This window comes from Nicotiana attenuata, unplaced genomic scaffold (genome assembly GCF_001879085.1).
Source record: "Nicotiana attenuata strain UT unplaced genomic scaffold, NIATTr2, whole genome shotgun sequence".
NCBI lineage: Eukaryota > Viridiplantae > Streptophyta > Magnoliopsida > Solanales > Solanaceae > Nicotiana > Nicotiana attenuata.
In genome coordinates, this window is record NW_017672876.1 from 86,962 (window position 1) to 97,327 (window position 10,366).

At 35.4% G+C, this 10,366-nt stretch overlaps 1 protein-coding gene across 1 annotated transcript in view; it reads left to right on the forward strand.

Moving 5' to 3' along the window:
• The first annotated feature begins 965 nt into the window (after positions 1 to 965).
• The window catches only part of LOC109214795 (homeobox protein LUMINIDEPENDENS), a 12,489-nt gene continuing 3,088 nt past the window's right edge, over positions 966 to 10,366 (forward strand). The window contains exons 1-11 of the mRNA XM_019378744.1: positions 966 to 1,469; positions 2,106 to 2,133; positions 2,612 to 2,742; positions 3,373 to 3,728; positions 3,819 to 3,912; positions 4,006 to 4,099; positions 4,942 to 5,071; positions 5,144 to 5,195; positions 5,284 to 5,327; positions 5,398 to 5,486; positions 5,779 to 6,201. Of these exons, the coding sequence (XP_019234289.1) occupies positions 1,305 to 1,469; positions 2,106 to 2,133; positions 2,612 to 2,742; positions 3,373 to 3,728; positions 3,819 to 3,912; positions 4,006 to 4,099; positions 4,942 to 5,071; positions 5,144 to 5,195; positions 5,284 to 5,327; positions 5,398 to 5,486; positions 5,779 to 6,201 (1,606 nt within the window). The 5' untranslated portion in view covers positions 966 to 1,304. The remainder of the gene's footprint in view (positions 1,470 to 2,105; positions 2,134 to 2,611; positions 2,743 to 3,372; positions 3,729 to 3,818; positions 3,913 to 4,005; positions 4,100 to 4,941; positions 5,072 to 5,143; positions 5,196 to 5,283; positions 5,328 to 5,397; positions 5,487 to 5,778; positions 6,202 to 10,366) is intronic.

Sequence of the window (10,366 nt, forward strand, 5' to 3'; positions counted from 1 at the left end):
ATATATATTCCATCAAACCAAAGCACTTTCAAACGCAATATAGACGGTTGTTGTTTAGGGAACCTAGGGAAAGGAGGCTTGGGAGGTGTTTTTAGGAATAAAAACAGTGAATGAATCCTTGGCTATAACATGATTGCGGCTAATGCAACCATCATCTATATGGAGGCCATATCAGTATTTAATAGAATTAAACTAGCACCAAAGAAAAATCTATTATCACTAATAATAGAAACATACTGCAAATAACTGATTAGTATGCTCTCTAACAATTTTGTCTACACAAAAACCCGATAAATGATTGCAGATGAATGTTATCCAAAGCCGGAGAACCACCCGTAACGCATGTGTTTAGAGAAGCCAATGGAGTTGCTAACTTGATGGCGAAGAATGGAAGCAATTTTTATGGGAAGCCTAAGTTGTATTTGCTCCTCCTTCTTTTATTATTCCTGCTTTTGAAAGGACAAGCTAGGAACTTTATGTCCTAGAGTAGTCCTAGTTTGTAATGACTCTTAGTATACTTTAATACATGTCCTTATTACAAAAAAAGTAAGAATATATGTGTATTAACAATACAAAAATACAAATGTTTAAAGACAAATGGATCTTAAGATAGTAATTATTATATATATTTTTATTCATTGCATAACAATCCATACATAACTATTCATCAAATAATAATTCCTTTATTATTATTTAGCTCATAAGACTTTTAACATTATAATATATGCATAGCTAGCATTTGAATAAAGATTCCACTAACATCTTTAAGAACAGAATATAATATTACGAAATAAACAAAAAACTGAACCAAACATAATCTTTCTGTAATTATACCCATTTGTTTATTTAAAAAAAATAACATTTTTGAGTATGAAAAAGAAGAAAATGAAAAAGCAAAAAAAATTTAAAAAAGAGGGTGAACGAGAGGGAGAAAAAATAAGCCCCCAAAAATTGGACATCTGCTACCCAACTTGGCAAGCCTTTAGGAGCCCCTGGGGTTTCTACTTCAGTTCACTCCGTCTTTCATCTCTCAATTCTAAAATTTTGCCCGTCGCTTATTTTATCCTTCGGCGTCCTCTCTTGCCTTTCTTCAAACAGGTGGAGGACAAACCACAGCGTTCCTCTTTCATTCTTCTTCAGTATTATCCAAACAACTTCCCCTTTACATTAGCTGCCGTGGAAACCCTAGAACTTATCCTGATTGAATTTTGCCCTAGTCCTCTTCTTCAATTGGCTGATTCTGATGCGTGAATTCATACGATCTATTGCTTCGAGGTCAGAAGTTTCGATTGGCGGAATCTACAATGGAAAATCAATTACAACTAGCATTGTTGTCCAGTCCGACGGCGTCGTTCATGACCTTGTTCGACTCGCAGAAGGAACTTCTCCGTAATCAAATTGATCAGCTCGAAAACATCGTTTTACGTCAATGCAACCTCACTGGCGTCAATCCCCTCTCTCAAGAGATGGTTAGTCTTCTTATCTTTATTGTTTTTACAAAATTATTTTATTACTTAATTCTGTTTATGGTAATGTAGAAACTGGCATTGGTTAAGTTGACAGTTCATTAAGTTGTATCTCAATTAGTTAACTTAGATTCGCCTTTACTGTACAAAAATGGTAATGATTTTGTGTTGGTCATAAGCAACATACTTTTTGTGGTTGTACAATTGAAGGATTGAAAATAGTTTGAGACTAGCAGTCTTTATCCAATCCCTTTCTTTTTTGTGTTGAGGACTAGCGTGTCTTTTAGCTTCTGTTTATCCAGAAGGATAGAAAAACACTAGCTACCTGTTGTATTACATTTGCGTTCAGAAAATTTAAGATCTCGGGTGCGTAGTAGAAATTTATTTCAGAGAAAATGTTTTCCTTAGTAAGATTATATTCCTGTGTTTAGTTACCTTGAATTGCGGAAAATATTTTTGTTAAGGAGAAAACTTATAACTTCTGTCACTAATGGGCGAATGTCATTATCTATTATAATTAAATCTAACTATTACTCTATATTATTTGTTTCAATCAGTACTTAGACATTGTTGTCAACTTTTGACACTCAAAGTGCAAAATTTCCTCTTGACTGATTGCTCATTCATTTTTGTGTGCAGGCTGCTGGAGCTCTTTCAATAAAAATTGGTAAGCCCCCATGGCCGAAATTAAATGACGATGCTTTTGTGGTCAAGTTTTAAATTTTGATAGACTTGGATCCTTTGAGAATGAAAAAACAGTAGGTCACAGTGACATGTTGATTGGTTACTGTATATTATCTTTTGCATATTGATTATACTACATAACTATGTTTGTTTACGTTTGAAGGTTCTATTTTATTTTATTTGCTTTAATAGTAGTTTACTTTCTTTTTGTTGCCAAGTACATCATTTCGTCATCTACCAGAATTACTTGTATTGATGTTTAATGGGAACTAGCTTAATGATCTAAGTGAATTCAGTTGCTACTGTCATAGTTTTCTCTTACAAGGTGATCTTTTTAACCAAATTGCATGTAATATGTCTTTTTGATTATTATCGTAAATAATGATCTTGACTTCTTAAACTTTTGTACGAGCTACTCTGATTCCATTTGCATTCTGATAGTTTAACATCTCCTGTTGCAGGCAAAAGGCCACGAGATCTTCTAAACCCCAAGGCAATAAAGTATATGCAGTCTGTTTTCTCTATCAAAGACGCGATCAACAAGAAGGAAACCCGCGAAATTAGTGCTCTTTTTGGTGTCACAGTCACACAGGTGTGTTCTTTTTCAGTTTGAGTAATCCATTCCCCGTTCCACCTGGCTATAATCTTGTTTAAACTTCTCTACATTTCTGAATGTTTGGCTATTTCATATTTGATTGGATTCCTTGGCTTAAATTGGGTTAGGATCATAGATCAATAAGAATAGTGGTTTGACTTGTAAATTTTAGTATCTCACATTTGTTTCATGCAATGTTGTGTTGTACTCCTATGCTCATGAGTCATGATTGTTCAAAAGATTATCTTTTTTCTTGGAATCACCCTTTAAAACTTCGAAATGAGCACATGTTGGTATATTAGTTGCACCATCTTTCTTGTTTCAGTTTTTCTATTTTGGATATTAGGCACACTATTGCTTTTGAGAAATGAGAACAGCTTGTCATGGAATTATGCATCTTATTATGTAAAGTATAGCTCCTTAGATATATGTTCCCCTTTTCTTCTTTGCCTTTTTGGCGATAATCGTTATGTGTATGGACGGATTCCTTAATCCATTCTGCATAGTCATTCAGTGGCTTTCCTTGGTGCAATTTTAGTTAAACGATGATATAAAATCTGTGCATTCTTTAATTTCATCTTCTGACAACTTACACAGCTTGTTTGAATACCATGTCTGCATTTGCAGGTGCGTGACTTTTTTACAGCTCAGCGTACAAGAGTTAGAAAGTTCCTGAGGTTGTCTAGAGAGAAGGCTAGCATATCAAATGCATCTATTGAAGGGCCTTGTCCGATCCCATTGAGTTCTGAATCTGATCCTAGCTCACAAACAGAGCCAGTTCCTCTAGACAGCGTGGCTCCAACCTGTACAGAGGAGGGGCCATCTTGTTCTACACAGGATGATGTCCTAACTGGCATAGAGGAGACAGATAAACATTTTCTTGATAATATCCTTACTTTAATGAGAAAAGAAGAAACCTTCTCTGGGCAGGTTAAGTTGATGGGCTGGATCTTGGAAGTACAAAACTCTTCCGTGCTATTTTGGTACTTGAGAGTTATGGTCGTTGAATTTTAGTTATATACTAGTTTACTCCTTTCCCAATATAATTGGTTTTCTTAATAACGTATTTGTAGGTTTTTAGCTAAAGGGGGTGTAATGATTTTGGCTACATGGTTGAGTCAAGCAGCTGTCGAAGAACAAACCAGTGTTCTTAATATCATCCTTAAGGTCTATATTCATCCCTTAATTTTAGATCTTTGGCCCATAATATCAACTTTTTCTGCAACAAATTGTTGTTCTAATGATTGCTTGGGTTATCAGGTACTATGCCATCTTCCTCTACACAAAGCATTTCCTGTACATATGTCGGCTATACTGCAGAGTGTTAATAGACTGCGATTTTATCGGACTCCAGGTGTGTTGTCATCACCTACGACTGCGCCTTATTTTATCTTTGGGTATCTTTTTGCTACAAAAGACATTAAAAAATTTGAACTGTTGATCTCCATGGCTTATACCTATCTGGTAGCTTGGCTGGAAACTTCACATTTTTGAGATATTACAGAAGTATCTGAAACTAAGTTGGATATATGGGAATAAGTGTCAAATGAAGTCGACACAGCATTTTATACCAACACTGAAGCATCTCTATTGAGCTATTTACTCTGTGAATCATACATTACATAGTGCTGCTCTTAAGAAATATTCCTATAAGGCATGTGATATTAGGACATTACTTGGAAATCACTGTACTGGCACTGTAATCATTTTCATTAGATTATCAGATGATCTGTTGTGTTTTTTTGCTGTCAAATAAAGACATTGTTCTGGAAACTACTGCACTGTCTGTACACTCAATTATATATCTCATTGTCTCAGATGATTTTTGGAGTTTAGTGTAAAGTATTTAAAGTCCTGATTTGATACTTTAACTGATCATATTCTGAGAGACATTTGGAAAGACTCAGGGAAGAATGGTGTATATGTATATCTCTAGACTACATCTGCAGTTTAAAATTTGCTAGATAAGAACTAAGAAGACACTAGAATTGATGTGCTTGCAGTTCCTTTTATTTGTTTCAGACACACATAATAATTTAGTCTAATATTTAGGTGGAATTTCTACTTTATTTTCATGAGACTTTTGTACTGCACCATATATATACTTTTTTCGGGAAGAGGGGGTGGTTGAGTGTGATGAATCCTCCTTTAGCTCCATCAGTGTTTTGGATCTCATTCATCTGATTTGAAGATCAGATATCTCAAACAGGGCAAGAATTTTGCTTGCAAAATGGAGCAAAATGTTCGCAAAGAGCCAGGCTATGAAGAAACGTAATGGGATTAAATCGGCTAGTGATGTGCAGGATGAGTTGCTATTGCAGCAGAGGTAAACTTTGGTTTTGCCTCAAAGAACTGTGTAACGTTTCTCAGTTATCAACACTTTTATTGTTGTTTGCAGCATTGGTGAAGTTATGGGCGACGAAATATGGAACTCAAAAGCTGAGGACGTCGTAAGTTCATTGATAACTTAAATGAATTTGGTTAAGAAGATTCTGGGTCTTCTATTGGTAATTGTTTTCCTTCCTTTTGGTCTTCTAGGGAGAATCTCATGCAAACCTCTGTGGACCTTCAGAGAATTCGAGGTCTGTGTGTTCTTACTGCCTTGTTTTTTGTAATTGTTGATGAATTTCTGAACACACACCTCTCTTTCAGGAAGTTGGATTCTCCACATCCAGTTAAATTGCTTACAGCATCTTCAGATGACTCTAACAAGAGGCTTAATAAAGGAGCTTTAGCGTCTAGTATCCTTAGATGCCTCTGTGGTTAATTCAGTTTATCAATATTTATGAAAGTATAAGGTCCTCATTCGTCTTGATTGAATGATGGCTCCTCCTTCCATGGACAGTAAACTGTCATCAGCAGAAACTTGGACTTCTCATCTATTTCCATGCTCTAAATAATGACTATTCAGAAATTTCAATATGACATATTCATCAAATAGATTCGACCATATTAGAAAATAGCTATGTTTCTTTTCTCTCTTTTTCTGTTTTCTTATCACTTGCACATCGTTGAATGCCTTAGCTACTTCAGAAACTCGAGAGCGAAGAAAAGTTCAGCTAATGGAACAACCAAGCCAAAGAACGACAGGAAGGAGCCTAGCAGTAGGAAGACCAGCAACTGCAACTCAAGGCCGCCCACTTTCAGCAGATGATATCCAAAAAGCAAAAATGCGTGCTCAGTTTATGCAGAGTAAATATGGGAAAGCTAAAAATGATGAGAGTTCTCGGGTGAAACCTGAAGCTCCAAATGGAGTTACCTCTCCACAAGATGATATCTTGCAGGGAGCTCCAAAATTGCAAGGTTGTCCTAAAGATGATGAACATGAAAAGCTTGATACTGTTGCCTTGAAAGGGTTCAAACAACAGGAAAGTCATCGCAAGTTGAGTTTTGACGTAGAAGAACCTCCATGGAAAAGGTGCAGGAGAATGCAGATCCCTTGGTGCAAACCACCAGGTAAATTTGCTTTTGTTTTTACTGAAAGGCTGTTCTTGCTAACCTGTAGATCTCAAAAAAGGAGGAACATTAGTTTTGTTCTTGATCGGCCGAAAAAAGGAACATTAGTTAATCACTTAATACTCTTTAGGCTCTAGGTTTGCTTTCAAATTCGATGAAATCAGATCATAACCAATTTCTATCTTGTCTAATATTACTCTTTACTCAATTTCTACTCCCTTTTTATGAGAAATGGTAAGTTTTATAAAGTCAGCAGCAGCAAGAAAGTGCTGAAATATCAAAAACCAAAAGGAAACCTCATTCTAATCTTACAGGGATTCTAATAGGCTAAATATCGATTCTGTATCATTTTCGAATTCCTCTTTACACCACAAAGAAAACAAAAGTATACGCTTGGGCTTGATTTGCTGGATCGAGCATGCTTTATCTTCAAAACATCTGGCATTCCTTTCCTTCCATAGGGTCCACCAAATACATGCCAATACGGTATTCCGCCATAATTTTTGTCTTCTATTTCTTTTCCTTAGGGACCAGCATTGTAGCAGCTGAGTTGTAGGCATCACCCTTCTAAGCTCCAGCATCCATGGCGGAGCCCAGATTTTTATTAAGGGGTGTCAAAATATAAAAAAGTAAACATTACGAAAAAATCAAGGGGATTCAACATATAATAAATATACATAGTTTTTTCTAAACCTACCTACACGATGTATTTTTGTTGCGAAGGGGTGTGGAACCCCTTGCTATAAGGTGGCTCCGCCACTGCCCACCAAATTCAGGAAGATTTGCCAAAGTTGCCCGTCGCATCACAGTGAACAAAAAGGTTTCATTTCCGCAAAGATAGCACCTGCTACAAATACGCAAGATGCGATTGCGACATGTCTCCATAGTAGTAGTTAGCAACTCAGTCTTGGTCTCTAACTTATCAAAAAAGGAAAGTTAGCATCGGTATCTAACTAACAAAAAAAAGGAGAAAGAAAAAGAAAAAGAAAAAGAAAAAGAAAAAGAAAAAGAAAAAGAAGAAGTTGGCTTTGGTCTCTAATTATATTTTTCACTGTAGTTGACCTAAAGATGCTCTGGTGTCTCTTGTGATCCATAGATCCGTTACTATAGGAACCATTAGCATGGAAATATGAATGCTTCTTGGTAAAACTAAGCTATAGAAGCATTTCTGAAGCAAACAATTGTTTTTCCATTGTTAAACTAGCAATTGGGAATCTTATGTGTGTGGTTTAGATTTTAATCTTACTAAGCAGCTTTTTCCATTTGGTTTTTGCGTTGTATTTCAAAAATCTCTTGGAAATTACGGGTTTTCTGTGGAGCAGTTGATTGATAAGCGTGCGTTTGCATTGTTAAGGAAATCCTACTTGCGGTTAAGGATAATTTCTTTTTGCCCGACCGGAGGAATATGTTCCTAATTATGCTTAAAATTAAGCAGAGAAGAATAATCAAAGAAAGAAGCAGTGGAGTAAAAGTTAATGGAACTTTGTGGGAGACCCGTCTTGAGAGGGTATCAATCTATTTTCTGATTTTAACATGATATTTACTTATAACTGCATATAGTGTGATTTCATAAATTATCAGATTGAGAGGCAAAAACACTATAAATTAAGGTAGGAGTATGCTGTATCACCTAATCTTTTACGGAAAAGGGCCATATCTGTCCCTCTACTATTAAATATTAGTTATATATATCCTCCGTTATACTATTCGAAGGTATTTGCCCTTGCCGTTATCCTTTTTAATATTTTTGCCCCTCCTTTTAACGGAAAATGCAGCCTCAATTCTGAAATGACACATGGCGAAAATCTGTTTGATACCCAAATAGCTAACCCATATCCAAAATTGCCTATACATTTACCCGATCCAAAAAGAAAATATTTTTTATTCCCACTTTTCAGTACTTGTGCGTTCATATTTTTTCGCTAAATGCCTCGACTTCTCCTCTCTCATCACTCATGTTCTCTCTCTTTCTTCTCATTTCACAAGCTACCAAGTGCTGATTGATTTTCAATTACCCAAATGGCTTAAGAATCTAAATTAATTTTTTTTGCTTTCAGTTACCCAAGATTCATGGAAGAATCTGGTTTTGCATAATTTTAACTTTTATCAATAACTTCTAGAGAATTTAATTGGATCTTTCCATTTTGGGTTTTTGAGTCTTTTTGCTTTCAATGAATATTACAGACTTTATGTTTGAATTTGTATTTTTTTCTTTTTGGGAAATGATGAACATTTCATCCCGGTGGCCTACAGCTAGTTCCATATATTTGTGTTAAGGAGATGCTGAGAATTGAACGGAATTGGCCGAGATTCAACAAGTTTCTTGATAAGAGTTTGTCAGTTTTTGGGTAGGGATGAGGAAGGAGATGTTGAAGATGATTATATCATAAAATTTCTTTTTTATGATATTGGAGAAGATGGCAAAAAATTTCTTTTTTTGCCACGTGTCAGTTTGGAATTGAGTCTGATTGTCCGTTAAAAGGAGGGGCAAAAATATTAAAAAGGATAACGGCAAGGGCAAATACCTTCGAATAGTATAACGGAGGATATATATAACTAATATTTAATAGTAGAGGGACAGATGTGACCCTTTTCCGAATCTTTTATACTTTGACCTTTCGTTGGCGTAAACTTTTTACAAAAGGCTCGATCACTAGGTGCAGAGTACAATATTTTTTTTCCTGTTTTTGGTTGTTTTAAAGTTGTGGAAAATGCTCTATACCAAAAAAATAAAAGCAAATCATTGTCCACATCAAAAGCTCATTTAAGGCGCGCTTAAGCTTTGAAACTCAGAAAAGCTAAGGGAAAGCACTTCGCCTCACTTGAGCTGCGCTTCAATGTAGGCAAGGCACCAAGATGTGCCCCTTATTGCCCATAAGTTGTATCTTGAATGGAGCATTACTAGACTACAAATATAATTTCAAATAAGTGCATTAGTTGTTAAGGAAAACAATATGAATGAATTTATTACTTTTTTCTTGAATTACATATATATTTTTATTTTTTTCTTGCCTTGCGCCTTTTTTAACTAAAGCCCACACTTAAATTATGCTTTGCGCTGAAAGCCTCAATTGACCGAGCGCTCTTTAGTGCTTTTCGCCTTTGACAACACTGATACCCTTTCCCAGTTAAAATTATTACTCGCGTCTAATTAGATCTACAGATTATTATCAGCCCATATCATAAGTAGCCATGGTTCTGAAAATTCTTATTGGCACAGGGTGTTTTATCTATCAGAATTTTAGTTTTGGTCAAATGCTGAATTTAATTTGACATGAAACATTGATGAAGTCAAATGTGTGTTCCTATTTTTTCAAGTGTTCAGTTTTGTATTTATTTTCTGACAAAAATGCCGTGTTTGGCATGATGATTTAATCAAGAAAAGCGTTTTCTACTGTTTAAGTACCTTTGAACAAAAGCTTATGCAAGATGGAGTCATTTTTCTTTACAAATATTCTAACTCTTACTCCTTATCGCTTCAATTAACAGTTCGACATTATTTTAATATCTAATTATCAAAAATATTATCAAAACACTATTCTCTTATCTTATCCTGCACATTGCATGATTACCATATGTCATTTTTATTTTGCACAAAACCTTGGAAATGGTCGAGAAAATGATGACCAGTTGTAAAACATTTTCCGCAAAATATGTTTTTCATGGATTGTCTGTAAAAACTGCACCTTGGAAATGACTTCTTTTAAAGGCGTGAACAATAGTTGTCTGCTCTTCCAATAGCTGCCTAGATGTTGTCAACTGACTGTTCACTTTCATCAGCTCCTGCTACCCAAAATATCAATTAGTGAGTGAAGATTTTGGGATGAGAAAATTCTATATGTAATTCATTGAGAAGCTTGACATTTTATTTTATCTTTTTAATACATTCTATTGGTTGGTTTGATAGCAAAAGATCATATTAGAGGCTACGAAGGGTGGTGTCTTTATACAAAAAGAAAATTCGATAGCAGGATATGTGGGATCTGTTGAACTGCAGAGAATGACTAACCCCATCCACTTCTCTCCCTGGGCGGCAGTTTACGGGACTAAACAAGAGGGAAAAAAGGGTTGCCGCAGATATAAGATCTTTCTTATGCTAAACAGAGTGCATAAATTGATAAGATATAATATTTGGACTGTCAGTTCCTTATCCTCCGTAACCCCC